Source organism: Homalodisca vitripennis, chromosome 4 (genome assembly GCF_021130785.1).
Source record: "Homalodisca vitripennis isolate AUS2020 chromosome 4, UT_GWSS_2.1, whole genome shotgun sequence".
NCBI lineage: Eukaryota > Metazoa > Arthropoda > Insecta > Hemiptera > Cicadellidae > Homalodisca > Homalodisca vitripennis.
The window spans coordinates 77359920-77379818 of record NC_060210.1 but is presented as its reverse complement, the minus strand read 5'-3'; the positions used below and the strand labels follow the sequence as shown (position 1 = coordinate 77379818).

The 19899-nt window shown below is 32.3% G+C and overlaps 2 protein-coding genes across 5 annotated transcripts in view; both read right to left on the bottom strand.

Moving 5' to 3' along the window:
- The window catches only part of LOC124359566 (FERM, ARHGEF and pleckstrin domain-containing protein 1-like), a 171631-nt gene that overhangs the window by 20973 nt on the left and 130759 nt on the right, over window positions 1–19899 (bottom strand). The gene's annotated exons all lie outside the window — the stretch shown is intronic.
- On the bottom strand, window positions 1942–19897 carry LOC124359565. Its single transcript, XM_046812424.1, has one exon. It carries the CDS (start codon window positions 19650–19652, stop codon window positions 14325–14327), a length of 5328 nt encoding a protein of 1775 aa, XP_046668380.1. The 5' UTR covers window positions 19653–19897; the 3' UTR covers window positions 1942–14324.

Genomic DNA, 19899 nt, shown 5'->3' with positions numbered 1-19899 from the left:
CTCAAAAGTAAATTTAACAATAAAATAAGCAGATGTCTCATAACACATACAATAGAAGTCCAATTAACAGTGTTCCAATTATCCGAGCTACTGTATTTAAAACCTTTAAAAAAACCCTTTAGGGATACTTGTTTGATAACTTTACTAAAATAAACAGGAACATTTTTTTATTTATGGGGGCACAGAACACTGTGGTGCCATGCTATTTGCATGGCTCTACTAGTCATTGTTAGAGCAATTACAGTACAAGATTAGAATAGCCCTATTACTTGCACCTGGGTTTTATGTCATATATAATTTAATTTATTATTATATATATAAATTAAGTTACTTACAACCCAGCTGTGTTATACAAACCGTTTTTACTACCTAATAAAGGGTTTTTATCTACATTAACATCTTATATAGCAATCTCGGTAGTTTCATATCTAAGGTAGTCCATTTCTGTTTAGCTAAGTTAATCAAACTTCTGCAATATGAAAAAAAACTATTAATAAAGAATATTTGTCTTTTGAAACTAATATTTTGTGAAATCCACATTTCGTATTTTTTGTTGCTATACTCATTTAACTCAATTACAAAGTAAGTATTGCTTATTTATAGTTTAGAAGGAATTATTACAGCAGAAAATATTTATATTTATTGAGTTAAATTAGCAAACAGACTTCATAAATTGGTTAGTGAAAGCAGGCGCATATTTTTAAACATTTTCAAAGTAACTACTCGTATTATAATTTAAATATGTACTAATAACTTAAGTTTTCTTAAACATGCACGAAATGCAAATTATCTATACACAATCTTTATCACTGCGTGTTTTATTGAGAACATTCAAGTACGAATATAAATATGACGTAAAAAATTAAAATATGTTCATCTTAAATAAGAACAATTTTAGAAAAGAATAAAGTTTCTTCTACAAACATCTAGCTCTACTGAAACGGCTAAAGCGAACATTCATTAGCGACCGAGCGACAACAACTAAATGAACGACTAACACCAACATCCACATTCCGGTAGCAACAACAAGTCTTGGTACTCACCACTAACTGTTCGCTCACTTTACTTTCAGCAGCTTCACAACATATCTTTCAACTTTATAGATAGAGATTTATTTGAATAGTTGAAAAAATATGTATATTATGTAGTTAATCAAACTTATTTAATGCTTACAAATTAGAACATTGTTATTTCTTTTGGTTATATGAACAATATACACTAAAAATAGTAAAAATGTTTTCAGCTTAAAGGTTCTGTCAAACATGAATCCTCCCAATTTGGAGGATATATGCAAAAAACAAATTGCACATATGTATAAACCATAAAAGTAATATTAGTTTTTAACACCTAAATTTTAATACAGAACACGTGTTTCAATTTCTTATACTGATTGGGAAAAATATCTTTTCTTGTACTTTTAAGTCTTTGTATCAGGAAACTTATAAAAAACTTGTTTTTCAACATGCTCTAATATTACAAATGTTTTAGATTCAGAATGTTTGCACTTTCACTCCAAATGTGAATGCATTCTACTAAATAAAAATATGATGTTAAATACAGAAACTACCTTATGAATCCACCCTTTTTATTGCCAACCTATGTCATTAATTCAACCACAACCCTAACATACACGTGTTAAAATTTCAACATGTTATATAAATAAAACTGTTAAGTTTTGTTAGTACTAAATTAGGCTATTGCCATGTGCACAAATTTAATGAATACAATACTGTTATTTAATATAAAGTCAACACTATTTCAAATGAATTTCCTTAAAATTGTATAATACAGTTCTTACACAAGTTCTTACAAATGTGTTTGTATGTGTTCTTGGTGTGAGGTAGTAATACCAATGAATACTTGCTTTGTTCTATGACAAAAGATTGATTGTATATATTTGTTACTGGTATTTCCACTAGGTGACAGCAAAGAAACAACGGGCACTATAAAACTCAGCTTTAATCACGAGGATCGAATATAAACATTTATTAAAAAGTAAACACAAATCAAACAATAGAATATAACATCTTAGTTCATAAAAATTTCATATCAATGTAATACACAACATAAGTTGTAAACACGATTTAAATGTAATACTGTACACGTTATAACCAGTTTGTGTGGGGGTCGTTGCCGAGGCAGAACACCCCAGTGCTCACTTCACCCTCTTCTCTAACTTTTACAACTAACTTTTTATGTACGGAAAGATAATTTTAACAAATATTAAATAATAATATCTAAACATAAAACATTCACTCCTGATTAGATCCCTGTTTGGCAAGCATCCTGTATCCTTCATAAGGTAAAATCTGGAGATGTTAATTAATTAGTTTCATGGATGCTGTTAAGTGATATGCCACATGTACAGGGATATTAAAGTGAACACTGGTTGTCGCTGCAGTGGGAGTCAATAGCTAAGTGGTGTTGTTTGAAAAAACATGTAATTTACAAAAAGTGGACCCGCACTTTACAAAGGGACAGAAACAATCGAACACAAAATTCATAAATTTCCTAAAATCTTCAAATATTATTATTCCTATTTTCAAAGAGTGTTTTTCTGCCCTGAGTTTAGTTATTGTCCCAGTTTAATTTTATACAAAGCTTTTAAATTTAGCAGAGAATTTAAATGATTTATTTTCTGATAAATTGATAAAAGAGTAGTCTCCAATTTCAGAAACTATTATTATCAAACTCTCAATGACAAGTTACAGTCAATATTTAACACATCAATATATGAAAATATTACATCATTTCCACAAAGGATAAAAATTAAATAGATTAAAGGATATTGAAATAAATAAATAAATATATACACATACTATTATACAAGGAAAACAATATTTTTAATGAAATAGTGGACGTCAGAAACAATCTCATTTACAACAGGATTTTAATAACAGAAATGCAAACAGAGTGAAAAATGGACCAAGATGTAATTGCTACCTTGAACCCAAACATACACAAATGTACGATTTTAAACTCAGCCGCACCGTTATGCTTTTAACCACTTTTTTAAAATTTGACAACACAGCAAAGTGAAATTTTAATTGATGTATTGTGTGTTATGTGTTTATATGTAAAGGCCTACATTGTAGTTTTTATTTATATAAGTGTACATTTGACAAAGATGTAAAAGTGAAAAGCAATCACAGAACATTTTTGGATTGCTTCAAATCATAAGCAAAATACATAATATAATTGGCATGATGATCTGAGTTTGTTTTTTGTGTTTACATGAGTGTTTTGGCAACAGTTTGAAAGTGCCATTTTTATGCATATGCATCTTTCTTCATAAATTTGGTTCATGTTTATGACTTCCTAAGCCTAATGACCATTTTTACATCGCAAAATGTTGTGGGAACAATCCTTGGATGTAATTATCTGAACTACTTGCAGCATTCACCAACACCATCAACAAGTTTTAATTTTAAAAAAACAACAGTAGAAGAGATATTTGCGACTATGACTGGTTTTAATAACTCAAAGGCCAATGATCATTTTGAATTGACGCAATAGTAGTAAAATACATAGAAAACCTGATTGACAAACCTCTAATGTGTATAAAAAAACCTTTGCTTTAATGAAGGGGTGTTTCCCTCCATCTCCAAAATGGGGAAAATCATACCCATTCCTAAAAAAGGTAAAATGGTCTCGTATGATGACTATCGCTCTGTCGGTATCATACCAATATTGGCTGGTCATGGAATCAATCTTGCTATGCCCAATACTGTCATTTCTTGAATGACATAATCTACTAAATGACCACCAGTACGGATTTATAAAAGGCAAAAGCACATGCTCAGCCACAGTAGACTTACTAACAGATATGCTCACAGGTCTAGAAAATCAGTGGTATCATTGAAGAGCCTGTTCAACCAATGAAAAGCCTTTGATTTAGTCCTCCACAATATATTACTTGCAAAGTTGGTATGCTATGGTTTCAGTGTAAAGACTACTGCTTTCATTAAAGACTATCTCCAAGGGTGGCAACAAGTGGTGGAATATCAAAATAATCGATCAAATTCACAATATATTACACAAAGTGTGAAACAAGGATCGAGCCGATCTTCTTTATATTGTTTATAAACGACCCACAATACCACTTCATCTTCTTATAAATATCTACATTCTTCATTACTGATGACATAACTCTCCGAACTGATGCAAGACAGGACGAAATCACATTAAGCAAGTTGATAAAATAACATACTACAAAATAACAAACTGATACTCTGCAAACAGCTTCAAGCTTAATTCTGATAAAACCCAAAATCTTCATATTGATTTATCTGAGACATACAATAGCAACAGCAGTGTAAATTTCTTGGAAGTGACTCTTGACTATCGTTTTTCCTGTTATGGACATGTAGAAGACATGAGCAAGAAGCTTAAAAAATGCAATTTTATGCTTTGTAGTCTGGCCAGATCCACTCCTATAAGGTGTTATGAACAGTTTACTTTACCTGCTTCTTTAGCAGTTTGTCATACTGCATACTGGCCTGGGGATCTTCACCTCATACAGACACCATATTTAAGATCCAAAAAACTGCAAAACGCATTTTGTATGGTTTAAGTCATAGAGAGTCATGCCAGGGCTATTTTAAAAGAATGGGGACAGTTAATCTTCCCTCCCAATACACCTTGACCCTAACGATCCATATAAAAGAAAACACATCATTTTTGACAAGCAGGAGTGAAATACATAGCTACAACACTACACAAATAATTTAGACATGACCCATTGCTGACTCACGACAAAGACAGCTGACCCCCTCCAAATTGAAATACACCTGTTCAACCTTCTACCAGACTTTATTGGGTATCAAACTTCCAAACATCAAACTTTGATCAATATTAAAATTTCAAACCAATTTTTAAAGACAAAATATCAACATTTTATTATTAATTCTATTGAAAATGGTACTGCCTATGTCTTATTCAATAAAAAAACTATTCTACTCTATTCATGTTTAGCCACAAAAAGCAATAACTTTAATCAAAGCAATTACTTTAATCATACGAATGATAAAACAAAATATTTTTGAAAAATAAAAGAGCTCATGTTTTGTAGTATATTTTGTAGTAATAATTTAACAAACTACAATACTTTTGTTATAATATTGGCTGATATGATTAATTCCGGACAATATTTATTTATAGGGTCCTCAATAATTCTGATTTGATTTTGATGAAAACAATCACATTATGTTAAAATAGCACTGTATTATTTTAGACTGAATTGTTGAACAATACAGATACGAGGTATGAGCGAATTGTGTATTGGGTGGCGCAGAAATGAAGGAAGTCATTGTTTGTTTGTTTACTTAGGCGTATTTTTTTTTTTAAGGTGACACAGAACTGGATGAGGATGAGAATGAAATAACGTTCAAGAAGCAGAGCCAATACTTTCTGAAATATTTACAGCAGCATAGAGTGTCATAACTTGAAAAACAAAGTTTGAGCACACTAACCCAGTTTGTTGTTACTGAACAAATGAGGGATTTATCAACAAAAAAACTACTGCCGTTCACAAATCAATACATTGTTTTAATGTCAGGCTGTGTATTATTTTGTTATTGACATTTTCAGAAGTTTATTTTATAGAGATTGATATGCAATATATTGTAAATTAGGCTAATTAACCCAATATTGAAGAAAAATGGACATCTCCAATCCTAAAAGTATCCTCTGAAAGTTTAGTTTTTCTGAGCTGACTATGTGCCACAGAAATTCTTAATACAAACATTCATTTTACCCAGATGATGTTCTTGTGAATAATTTATCTTACCACTCTTAACAAAGAACTGAAAATGTGTAAAATGTAGGATAAAAACACAATGCAAAATTATGTCCACTCTGATTAAAGTGCAAGTCCACCACACATTATGGATATAATTATTACACTCATGGTCTAGCCTATATTGAGCATTAAAGCCTTGGCATTTCTTTGATTATCCCATACTTATGTACAATGGAGACGTGCAGTCCTCAACATAACTAATCATCACTGAATGTTCAAGTAAAATATAGCTTAGGCTACTAACACAGAATATTACATGAGTAGAATACAAAATTACTAACCAATTTATTGTGTTCTAAAGAAATGTGCCGTTTCTTCAAAGAATTAATGCCCTAGTCTCTTCAAATATGTATTTTGTATGGAAGACAAATTACAGTCATTCAGCTTATACTTCATGAAGGCTACAATATTCATCATTACAAAGTACTGAGAGAATCAAGTTTGGAGAGTGACATCCAAAAGTCACATTAAACATTAATTGCAACTTAATAGTAATTAAGGATTCATTAACTGTTACCAATTACATTTTATGTTTTCATATATATTCAATAGCTTAATATATTTTATCTTTATGAATAAAAAGTGAAGTCTTTACCAACCCATCACCATACTACCATTTCATAATTACTTATAATGTTGAAAGTTAACTTGAATGATAGATACACTTGGTATTAATATGTAAATGTAACTTAAAGCATTTCCAAAATGATTATAACTTAGTAAGAATTTAATTTATTCTAGAAAATTCAGTGTTTTTCTGCATGCCTAAGGAAGATTTGAAATCATTCAATTTTAAGCTATGAAGAACGACTTGAATGTTGAAAACATTTGCTAGATACGGTGGAAGGTCGGCATAGATTACACTTTTTCCAATTTAACATCATTGACTATATGGATACTCAGGAACATTTCATTGTCCAAAAATGTATTTGCAATCTCAACTGTAAATATAAGATATTATGACCTTATGTGTTTAGTTTAAAGATTACGTGATTGTCTACGGATAATTTATCAAGTAGAACATAAAAATATTATGAACCTCATTTACAACATCAAAATTGTTTGTTTCCAGGTTTAGTTCCATCAATATCAATGCAAGTCGGCACTAAACAATAAATCCATTCATACTAAACTAATTTCCAAAATAAGTTATTTAATGGACAACTCTTGGATATCACTGGATATGTGAAATTGACTGTTTAGTTTCTCCCAAAAACTTCACATGAAATGAAGGTATAAAACAAGAGTTATTATTATTTCTGATGAAATACATTATGAAGCATTAGAAATAACTATCCACATATATTTTAAAACCATAGTATGTTTCAAATGTTAAATATTGATCGATACTCAGTTCTTCTGTCTAAGGAGTTTATTCTGCTACATTTCACATATAAAAATCAGTGCTTTTAGTTATTTTTAAATTAGACTATATCATTGAAATTATACTTTTTTTATCTCCTGAACTTTAATTTTTTTAAATTTTACTTATCATTTTTCACACGATTTTATTATGCTTGAAATCTATAAAAAAGGTATGAAGTTTTAAAAGTGTTTACAGCTTTACTTGATTAAAGAAGGGCATTACCAAATTATAAAAAGCTGTTAATTTACATATCATAAAACTAAATAAACAATGCATCACAGACAATAAGTTGTGAACCAAAATGTATTTTTAAGCCGATTTTATTATTTGCTGCCATAAGTATAATGAGTACTTCTTTAAGTAAACAATCCACCAATATTGAGGCATTTATCAATTATGGGACTGGCAAAGATGAACAAAATTGCCCTTGGCTGGGTGCTGGGCCACAAAGGCATTCCTGGGATTGACATAGCTGATGCTCTTGCCAAGATAGACTCTGAAAGCCTTTTAGCAGATAGGGAAAAGGATTAGATCCGAGGTCTCAGGACTCAGGCAATAAAAAAATTATTATCTCCATATGTAAAAGGTTGGTTAGGAAACATCTGATGAAGATGGATCTAAGCCGGACTGATGAATGCAAACTCTGCGGGGAAGCGGAAGAATCAGTAAAAGTCATTTGCAAACCCAGAAAAAAATCCTAAAAGATAAGCTCAGCCTAAAGGACCTAAAATTCTGAGGTCTACAACTTAAGCAAGGAAGACACATAGGTCCCTTCAGGTCTATGTGTAGAGACTCAGGCTCATAAAAGACTCAAGAAGCATTTATCATCACACTACCAGGTTTTGAGTTCCATAGTCATATAAGTCTGCCACTAGATGATCTAAAGAGGCAAACCATCTATATATTGTTATAATCACAATAAGAATAACCATAATACAAGATGTTAACCACCTTCAAGTGTTCTTTTAATTGCACCAATTAGTGGTAATCCACTAGATGCTAGATAAGGGGTCTAGATGTTGATCAGTTTGTTCCCAGCCAAATGATGCGATGAGATTTCAGGATCAATGATATTCAGGCAAGAAGAAGGGTATTGCCTAGAAACCCACAATTCTGTTACTAAACATATCATATCTTTTGTTTTGGATTGATTGATATGATGTGATTACGATTTACAGAGCAATATATCTCAGAGCATACAGAACTTCTAGAACCTCATTTTACAATCATGAAAGCATATAGCTCCTTTTTTTATCTCCATCAACATATTTTTACATCAAGACCTCAGTAATGACGACAAGGCATACTTTGTTCTTTATCATAATATTTGTATGGCCATATTTACACGTTTTATCAAATTTTCTAACCATTCCCTCATTCATGGTATTTTCTCCACATACTTCACTAGCCCCTCTATTATTGTTTATGTCCTTCAAGTCTGTTGCATTTATAAAACAGACCACAACACATATTTCACAACTGACAACTTTTTAACTGCCACAGGAATTTTAATTCATAAAATAGACAAAGCCTCTGGTGGTTAACCAATATTTAAAGGAACTCAATGTACATATACAGATTGGCACCTTCAGCTCATTTAATAAAATCCACTTATTATTTCTTTTATGTTTAATTATTTTATCTGTCCTTTTGCATAATTCATGTATGTTTCATTGCTATAACTATAAAATAATTCAATCAAGAAGTAAAAAAAATCTATTTGACAAACAAGAGTTCAGGCAAATATTGCCATCAACCTATACTCAACTGTAGGCTACAAATAAGCAACATCTTGTTGATCTAATGTTCAATATACGAACATTTTCAGAAAACACTGTGGTAAATCTATAGACAGTTGACAGTGTCACAGTATTCAGATTTTAATGAAAATTTATAAATATATTAAAATTACATACCTTGTAACTTACTAAGTAATTTTCAATCCCCATTTTTTGTCATAAAAAATGAAGGTGTGAGCCTTAATATTATCATTAAAATAAAAACAAAAACATTGTTTTTTACAGTAAATATTTTGTGTTGAAGAAGTGTTATAATAGTGCTCAGTAATGATAGCCCTTCTCTTGTGAGAACATAAATAGGATTCTGTTATTTCTTTATAACATGGTGTAGAAGTAGTAAAACTATTCAATGCACTTTAAATATATAATAATGTTTCCCAAAATAGTACATAAATATAACAAAGGTCTCATTATATTACATTTAAAGTGTGTAAATAAGGATATAGATTACATAAAAGACTTTTCTCGTACCCAAACAACCATAGTTTCACTTTCAACGCAGTGTCTTTAAAATATAATCAATACTTTACATAAAAAACCAATAATAACATTTATAACTCTATGAAATAATACAAATCTTTTTCAAGGACTGTACGACTCCAATTAAAAATAAGTCTTTATGTAGGCCTAAAAATTACTATTAACACTATTATTGAAAACTGATGATATTAACACAGTTACCGTCTTGGGACTGGTTGGCACCTTATGATGAAAATATTATTGAAATTATTTACATATTTTTGAAACACTTCTATTCATGGGTTTGTTTGCTCAAACTAGATTTGTTAAGATCTTTTCTGTACAAATCTTACTAAATCAACTTTTTTTTAATGTACGTAACACAAACAAATGAGACGTTATAAAAAAAATGTATACAAGACACAATTTTAAAAGTTTCAATTACTGTATTAGAGTAAAGAAACATTAACCGATTAACAAATTCTAATTGGTTTTTCTTACATAATTCATTGCTTTTATTTAGGCTTGCTTGATTAATCAACAAATACTCATCTAAAACAAGTTTATATGTGGTAACAATGACTAGAACTGTTTATTAACAAACTATTGACATCAATAACAACACAATCATAAAATTTAAACTAAAGGAAGAAATCGGGAGCAAGTTTAATTAATAATTTAATTAATTAATTATTTTTTAGCATTATTACTTGTTTAATTTATTACAATAAGGTTAGGAAATTTGATTGTTTTATGATTTTGACTATACACTATATTTGATATGAAGTAAATATTTTAAACTAAAATTAGATTATACATGAGTGTTTTGTTTCAGTTCTATTCTCACATGTGATCATCTTTTTGTGTTTACAGTTGGTTAGTTGGGCTGAAGTTTCTCTTGAGTTGTTCTTGTTTGCTTTAAATATGTGTTCATCGCGATTTTGATTTACAACTTTGCTGATGTATTGCAAAATAGGTGAAATACATTAGAATAATATAATTTGAATGTGTATAGTGACATATAAATATACAATTGTTAATTTTACTTCAATTTCATGAAGTTTTAGATGTTTACCAATAGGGTATCTAACTAACAGATTGCACCCATACGAATCTTAGTAAAATAGGTTACAAGTCACATTTTTTTTTATACAAATCCCATAAAATTATATGTTTTTTTTAATTAGACAACTCTTCTGTCTTTGGGTTATTTTGGAATTATTAATTTCAAACTATGTGTCAGTTTGTAAGTACAGTCCCCCCAGAATATTGTAATTTTAATTTTCAATTCCAGTTTCACAGTGATGTGAAAAATATTCATATTTGTATATCAAAGGAATTAATATGTCTCAATATTCTACAGAACTTACTCAGTAAAATAACATATATTATCATTATAAATTACAGTGCTTGAGCATGAAAATCACTCAGAATAAATGTTTGCAAAATGTTCCGAAACAGCCTGCCATTACAGCATTTTTAGTTCCCAGTTTCAGGGTTAACATAAATTGAGTCAAAAATTTACTAATATAATTAACAAGATGCTTTTACTTAACAAAATGTAATTTAAGATTTTAAATAGACAAGATTTTTAATAGACTGAAACTGAATCAATTAAAAGCAAAAAAGTAGTTTATTACTGTCTACTTACATAAAAATACGCATTGACCACGATATAATGCTGTATAAATCACTGCTCAATATATTCCTAAAGTAATGTAATAGATCTGCAGGTATACTTCATGCTTAAAATGATCACGGTTTTGTCATAAAAATTATGGTAGTATATTTTTTTTTATTTCAACTTTTAGGTAATTAAATTACTTGGTCACATCAAACTTGGCGTAAACAAAACTCTAGTGTAGAGTAAAAAAATGTATTCTAAAATGTACAATTCTGAGTTTAATATTAATAAATCATATTCTTCTGGTACGATTATTTAAAATTAAATGAACTTTCAATGACTGGAGCAAGGGAGACCATCTGCAGAGTGAGCCAACATTGCTGGAATGTGTGTCTTTCTATATAGGAATATTCTCACGACAATGGGTGGGACTAGTTTCACCATCTTGGCGTCAGAGTGTTCCTGCACTCAATACAACCAGCCCTGGTAGATTGTACATCGTGCCGTGCCTATCATACTTCGTATACAGTGAGTTGAAATGGGCGCTGCAATTGAAGTTCTACCAGTTGCAAAGTTTGATCTATGAGAAGGTTTTTGTTGGCAAAAAATCACAAACCACTTGAAATTTATCATTACGTATTTACCAAAATATGTGTACGGTCAAGGAATAATGACTGAAAACCCAGTGAGGCAGTGGCATATTGATTTAAAAAATTAAAAAACCAGTGTCATGGTGAGCATTGCAGTGGAAGGCCTAGTCTTGTGAGTGATAAATTGGTGGTGAAACAATCGTGAAAATTATTATTTTACGATTACAGAACTCTCAAGACATTTTCCCCAAATTTTGTGCCAAGTGCTTTCTGTAAATTCTAACGGAAGACCACAAAAAAAAAACAGATTTGCTGCAGCACTGACTATTTTGTAAGACGAAGACAAAGGTGGAAACCAAGTCATAGATCGTATCGTAATGACAGATGAGACTTGGGTAAAGCACATGTAACTGTAAACAGTTTACATTAAAGTATACACTGTGTCTAATTTGTTCAAAAGGCAAGAAATATTTCATGTGTCTAAAAGATACATACTAGTAATTTATACATATTCAGCAGCAACTATTAGTGTTTCATGATGCTTGTATGTTTCAATTACAAGCAGAGCTTGAATTATACAGCATTAAAAAAATAATAATAAACAAATGTAAGTAAAGTATTAAAAAATTGACTAATAATGGCCACCAGCCACAAACACTTTTTACCGTAGATGCCTGTTTTGTCAGTCAGCCTTAAAAGTATTAACTATTTCCATAATTTTCATAAGTGTCAATTATAGTTTAAATTTCAATCTTAAATATTACAATCTATAAAATATCACTGAAAGTTAACAACAGCGTGAAATAACAATAAAATATTCAAACTTATAGTTAATGTGAATCCAATTTAACTCTGTTAATTTAAAAATATTAAAAAGGTAGTATCAAGTTTATACCAAGTACTTTGAAAATAAATTTAAACTAGAATATTGTAAACTCTTAACTATGGATTTCATATTATTATTAGGTTTTCACTCAATAAAATAACTTTGCTGATAATTTATTATAACTATACAAATTTCAGTTTAATCTTCATTCCATGTATCAAATAAACCCGACTCGCCAATTCTGAAGTAGTGGTGCATTATCAGAGAAACATGCCACTTGTATGTTACTGATACTACAGAAGTATAGTATGGTGTACCAATTCTCTGTGATTTCTTTGTGACAATGCAAAATATTGAGATAAAACTAGAAAGTTATACCAATTTTATCAGATTATATCATTCATGAATTTAAAGTTAATTTTCTCTGATTAAAGACAATTTTTTACAGAGTGAGATAATTCTACCTTCCAGGTGTCCAACTAAAACACCAAAATCTTCAAGGAGCCAAATGAACATGCAGATAGATACTGGATGTCTGGCATAGGTGAGGGATATATTCATCTACCACTTCAAATATTGTAACTATTGAGAAACCACAACCGTTTTGCACTGACTTTAAATGGTTATTTGTACAGGTGATTCCATTCATTTTCTGTCTTGTCTCACACTCCACTAATCCACATATCTGACCTGGTAAGTCTGGAAATATAGTCTACACAAGACCCAACTTAACCCAAACTCTGATATTGTAAAATACATGGTAACTTCTTTGTGGTATCTCATTGTTATGAAATATAATACTTTACTCGTTGTTGCATAGTAAGATCCAAATTACCAGTTTAATTACCTTTAAAACATTGTACTGAAAGAATTTCAATACTAATACGTACATTCTTAAATCATTACTGAAATCAAACAATTAATTTAAAACTGCAATAAAGAAATATTACTAAAACTGACACTGTAAAGACCATTCACATGATGAACATGAAATAAACACTGATCAAATACAATGTTGTTCTTAAATTAACAAAATTAAGATCAGCTAATATTAGTTTTCTCTTGTATATTATTGTATTAAATTTATGCAATTTTATTATCTCATTATTAATTTATATTTAGTTTAGTAATGTTAGTGCATGTATTATCCATTTTCCCTAACTTTATATTTAAAAAAATCTTGTTATAAATATAATAACATTTAAAAAGGCTTCATTATACGATACTATACTCTAACTTAACAATAATAATAAGTTAACAAATGTATCATTAAATAATAGTAGTAACTTCCATATAAAAGCATAAACACATGTAATCATTTAACAATAATAAATTACTAATTTCACTTTGAAAATTAATTTTATCTCAGACAAACTTGACTCCAGCTGACAAGTGACTGTACATTAATTGAGCAAAAATGTAATTGAAAGAGTAACGGGTCCTGAAATCACTCTTTGTATTTTGGTAACCCTACAAAACAACAAAAGTGGAAGAACAAATAAGGATCCATATATCCATTAATCTGGATCTAAATCTGGCTAATACTACCTATACATTAACAGTAATTTTTAGTTAAACATAGAACTTAATAAAATTACACAGCCTTATTCATAATGATACACTGGAATACAATAAGAATAGTTTATTCACTTGAGTCCCCAAGTTCACTTCTCCAAACGATTGAGATTAATGACTAGAGTAATTTAACCTATACACAATAAGTACAAAAGTATAAAGGAAAGAACAAGAAGAGTGTAAACAATGATGTCATTGAAACGAGGAATGGTTGTATTAATACAATAAACATTATATTAAGGTACTGAGGTATTAGCACCTTTCCAACCCGCTAAATTATCTTAGCTAGACTGACGATTGCTTAGACAGATTAGACATGTGCTGTCGTGCTGGATCTATCACTTGTAAATCTCTCTGTGATGAGTTTGGATGCCTATTCCTGCCACAAGCTACAACTGAAGGACTTGAAACAGAAACAATATGGCCATCACGAACTTCCATATCCACAGACACACGATGCCTTCTCTTGGCAGGGGGTATGTGCCGTTTTCGCTTAGACACACGAGGAATTGTATTTGGTGTTGATGGGGGTTCGGGATTGTCCAGAGACGAAGAGGAACCATCACTTGGTGGACTACGAGCTAATGAGTAATAAGAGTAACACTTAGAACGTGCAATCGACTTTGAACTACGGTCACGGTCACGATCACGGCGCTCTAACAGTTCAGAAACATCTCTGTGCTCATGACTTACAGGTGTAGGAGCTGAATAATAAGGCAAAGTCTTAATTCCTGATCTGTTGAACTTTGAACGCTCCAAACCTTTCTTGGGGGCTGTTGTACTTGTAGGGCTTGAAACAGATGAATAATATGAACTGTGATGGCTTATACGTTGTTTTGGTGGAGGCTTGGCCTGTCCATCATCCGATTCACTATAAGGAGAATCATAATCATCAAATGACCTCTGGTTAACTTTGTACAGACCAGTTCGTTTTGGTTGGAATCTATCAACAGAATCATCAGAACTTTTTCGACTAGATAGCATTTCTGTTGACAGAGACAGGCCAAAGTCTCCTGCAAGTGAACTGTCATCTGACTTCACAGCACATGAATAATACTGACAATGTTTGACAGTACTTGTGCTGCTAGAAAAATCTGAAACCCCAATAGATGTATCTTCACTCGCTGAATTTGCATACATCCCTGCTGATGTTTTTGGCCTTCTAGCTAACTTTACTGTGGCCTCCTCTTGAACAGACGACTCATCAAATCCTCCAGTAAGTTCTTCTTGGAGAGTTTTGTTTTCATCTGTTGAGCTTTCACCTTCATTTTCCACATCTACAGGATCTACAACAATGACTTTTGTAGCCTCTTCAGGTTTAATTTCCATATAAAAAGTTTCAACATGGCTTACTACTGGAGTATCAAATGGAGAAGAGTTAGGAGGTGAAGGCCAATCATCTTCTGATGTTGGTAATAAAGGCGGAGGAATTTTAAAATCAAGTTTTTCTTCTGTAGGTTCTTTAGGTAAAGGTGGAAGTTCTGGCAAAGGTTGATCCTCTGGGTTAGGACCTGAAGGTGGATCAGAAGACAGACTAGGCTGCCGATCACTTGACAGCAAAGACTCATCATCAACTGAAAGAGATCGTGATGAGGGTTTTGTTGATATGTCATCCTCAAAATCTGACCTCTCTTGTTCTGATGTTGTGCTTCTTTCACTTATTCTTGAGAGGGTTCTGGACAATCCAAACATTCCACCAGTGTACCCACTAATGATCATTTCAGCTCCCGTCATGGAGTAACCAAAACTTGAAGGAAAATCATCCTGTCCATTAGAGTGGCTAGAACCTTCTTCCTCATCTGCATAATGACCCGTATCATCTGGAGGAAAAATTGCTTCTTCAAGACTTGAACTGCCAGAGCTTTCGAGAGGAAATGGTTTCCATGTTGATGATAGTTCAACTTGTTTGATGGAAGATGAACTAGATGGTTCATCATCAAAGCTTCGTTTTTCAGGAATCATTCTCATCCCAGATGTTGATGGTTCATCCAAAGGTTCAATCACTTCCATAAAATCTTTAATCGTCTTTTCTAATTTATCAGAATCTTTAACTATAAGGACTTTTGAAACATCAGTATTTTCATCTAGTTCAACCTTTAATGAATCACTTCTATCAGTCTTATCGTCATTATCTAAAACATCTGCATTTTTTGGCTCCTGTTCAATATTTTCACCCAATTGTTGAATATCTTCAACTGATACCCAACACTCATCTTCAGTGGTGGAAACAATCTCCCTTACTTCATGTTTAGGTGAATCATCATGGTCTTCAAACACATCATTTATTTCAATGTCTTTTTTAATTTCATCAACTGATTGAATTTTTTTCTCAATAGCATCATCATTTTCTATAATAAAGGTTTCATCCTCATAATCTTTTGAAGTGAAATCTATATCTTCTACCTCGAATGTTGGCATAACTGGATTATCTCCTTCATCAGAAGTCCAGATATCAACTGAATAGCTCTTCGTATTTTTAAATGAATCTAATCTTTCCTGTCGTGTACTAGGCCTTCTCTCTGCAGATGGTGATAATGGAGGTTCTATTATAGTTGGGGAAAGAGGAGGTTTAGGAGATGAAGGAGTTGGCGATAGAGGTGATGGGGATAATGGAGCTGGTGATAAAGCTGTTGGTGATAAGGGTGTTTTGGATATTGGTGAAACAGGGTTACTTTTGAGAGGAGAGATTGGCAGGTCTTTTACAGGTGAAAATGCTCTATCTGTGAGAGGAGACAATGGAGGCAATGATGTATTACTTAAGCCACCTGATATTGGATCAGATACATTCAGTCTATCTTCACTTTGAAGAATATTGTTGACTTTTACTCTGTCAACCACTTCATCCAACTTTTCTAGTGTTACTGTAATATCATCTTTATTTTTTATGTGAACAGAAATTTCTTCTTGGCAAATGTTTGAACTTGGCTGAATACTAGGAGATTGTATATTACAATCCTTAGAAACAACAGGTGCAGGGATTGCTTCTTCTTGTATTTTTGTTTCATCTTCAGGCGTTTCTTTACCTTCAGGACTTTTTTCTTCTAGTATAGAATCTTGTATGCATACTTCACCACTCTTTAATCCAGACTTGTAAGAACGCAAAGTTTTCTCTTCAAGCTCAATTTCTTCCTCATTATCTAATGTATCATCTTTACTAGAAAAGGAAGTAACTGGAGGAAGACGATGTAGGGATACAACAGGAGCATCCAATGACTTGCACCTCCTTGAAGATGAAGGGGATTGAACTGAAGATTGTCTATGGGTTGGTGAATATGCAGAACCTTCTGAAAGTCCCAGCCTTGCAAACAATATAGGAGATCTCTCTCTTTTGTGTGATATAGGTGCAGGCAGATCACCAAACTTCTTCCAAGAAGTTTCTGGAGAAGTGACAGATTTTTTAACATCTTCCTTGGTTTGTGTAAAATTTAATTCTTTAGCATCCTTATTGGTTAATTTTAAAACTTTATCATCCCCTTCACTTTTTGTGGGTGGCAAACTATTTTCTGTTACTATCTGATTTTCAATTGTTTTATCTGACAATTTAGATTGATTATCTGGTGCTTTTTCTGTTGTAACTAACTTATCCAAAGATCTGGGAGGTTTTTCTGGAGTTTTTGGTTTTTTTGATTCTGCAGTTGGTAGTTTGGCGGGCTTGCTTGGTATCTGTGGCTTGGCAGGTATTTGGGGTTTATTTGTTTCCACTAATATTGGTTGCTCAGTAATTGGTATACTTCGTCTATCAGTTTCAATGTCCACTTCAACCTGTATCTCTTTTTTGGGTCTTTGTCCTTCTTTGATTTCAACTGTTTGCTTAGACTCAAACTTGTTCTTTTTCTTTTCTTCCTTACCATCAGACTTGCTTCGAATTAATTTCCCATCTTTACCTTTATCAGACTTTATATCTTTCCTCTCTTTTTCACTTTTTGCTGCATCCAAGCTAGAGCTCCTCTTAATATCTTTGTCTAAGGAATCTTTTGACTCTTTAGAACCTTTACTTCCAGAAGAGCTTCGTTTTTGAAATGCTCTTTTTCTATTTCCTCTGTACTCTACAATGATTACATCAGGATCAGAGCTGTCCAAGGATGAGCTTTTCAGTCTATCTTTCTTATCACAATGACATAAACCATCATCACTGTCTATTTTTATAACCTTAACTGCTGAATCCCTTTTTTCAAAAGAACTATCTTTACGTAAACCTCCATCAGCACTATGAACTTGGCGTGACTTGCTTAATGTACCTTTTTTGGTTTTTGTATCCTCACTTTTGCCTTTAACCAGATCTTTTTTTATTGGTTTTGGTCTTAGTTGTAAATCATCGGGAACCTGTAATAAATTTGATTTAATTTCTCTATCAGTGGAAACCTCCTTACTAACCATCAAAGGACACTTAGTCTCTTTATCAAGTAATTCATGTTTTTCTGCAACTTTTCTGGCCAATAATGACTCAGTAATTATTTCGTCAACAACAGTTTTTAATTGTATATCTTCATCACCTTCTTTACTCTGATCAAAATTATTAGCATTTTTCATTAGTACTTCACGTATATCATCAACACTCTCTGTTCCCACTGATAATGACAATCCAGAATCTTGAGAGTTAAGGTCAGGCTTTGTTTTAGTTTTTGATAAGGGGTCAATTTCTGATATTGGTTTCTTTGGTGACTTTACTTTTTCCTTTTTAGTTATATCAGGTGATTTTGATGGAGATTTTCTTCCTGTAACTGGACTTAACTTACTGGGTGACAGTAAAAGTGGAGATACACTTGTGCCATTAATTTGTTGTCGTTTGTGTAATGTGTAAGGAATATCTACAGCACTCTTACTACTACAAGGAATATCTAAAGAACTACTTTTCATATCATCACCAAGGTAAACAGGAGTGTCTGATCCAGGATCAGTTGGAGTTAAATCAATAGACTTTTGGTGTAACAATCTTGCACGATGTTGTCTAGCAACTCGCCAAAAATCGCTAACATAAGGGTCACTTTTTGTGCGCTCAACAGGATAATGTGTCAATCCAGCTGTGTTAGCATCATCATCAAACCCAATTACCATCCCTGGCTTACACTTGGCATCAAATTCACCAAACTCAACTCCTCTTCTGTTGGCAAATCCCTGTTTACACTTTTCATTAAATTCATTAAAACCAATATCTCCATAACGGGGCTCAACATATCCCAACCTCTTTTCAACTTCAGATCCATCATGACCACTGAAGTCTTCATCCATTATAAACATCTCATCATCAGGCAACTGGTCACCTGTTGAGTCCAAACTGCAAGATCTGGACTCAGCATAAAAACCCTCTCTCTCCAAAAGCTCGTATGAGTCATGGCTCAAATCATCATGGCTTAAAATGATCTCTTCTCTAGAGCTGCCTGTGTCTATAACCAAAACACTTCCACCAGGCTCCAAACCACCTTCTTCTCCACCTCCACTTTCAGTAGACAGGCTACTAGTGGTTCCCGGATAGCTACTTGAATAAACTTTAGTTTCAACAGTTTCCACACCACTGCGATCCAATGATGGTGTTTTACTCCCGGCAATGCTATAACACGATCTCTGACTTTCATCGTATCTAGTTATTGGAGCATCTGTTCGTTCAATCTTCATCTCCAGCAATCTTGTTTTCACACCAACCAATTCTTTACAACTAGCAGATCTTTGCCAAGTATACCTCTTGTCCACTGTGACTGGTTCCTCAAAGTCCTCAATGTCAACAATATCAGTTTGGCTAGAACGATTCTCTTTGTAAGCGCGAGTTGAAGATCTACGTGATGAGGGCAAGGAATCAAATCCCTCACCACAATGTCGGCAGTAAGACTCTGTGAGACTGGATTGAGGTGAGCTAGTGTAAGGC

Bases quoted from the DNA above. Each gene is read 5' to 3' on its own strand.
- LOC124359565 (XM_046812424.1), bottom strand. From the start codon at position 19,652: ATGAAGATTGAACGAACAGATGCTCCAATAACTAGATACGATGAAAGT.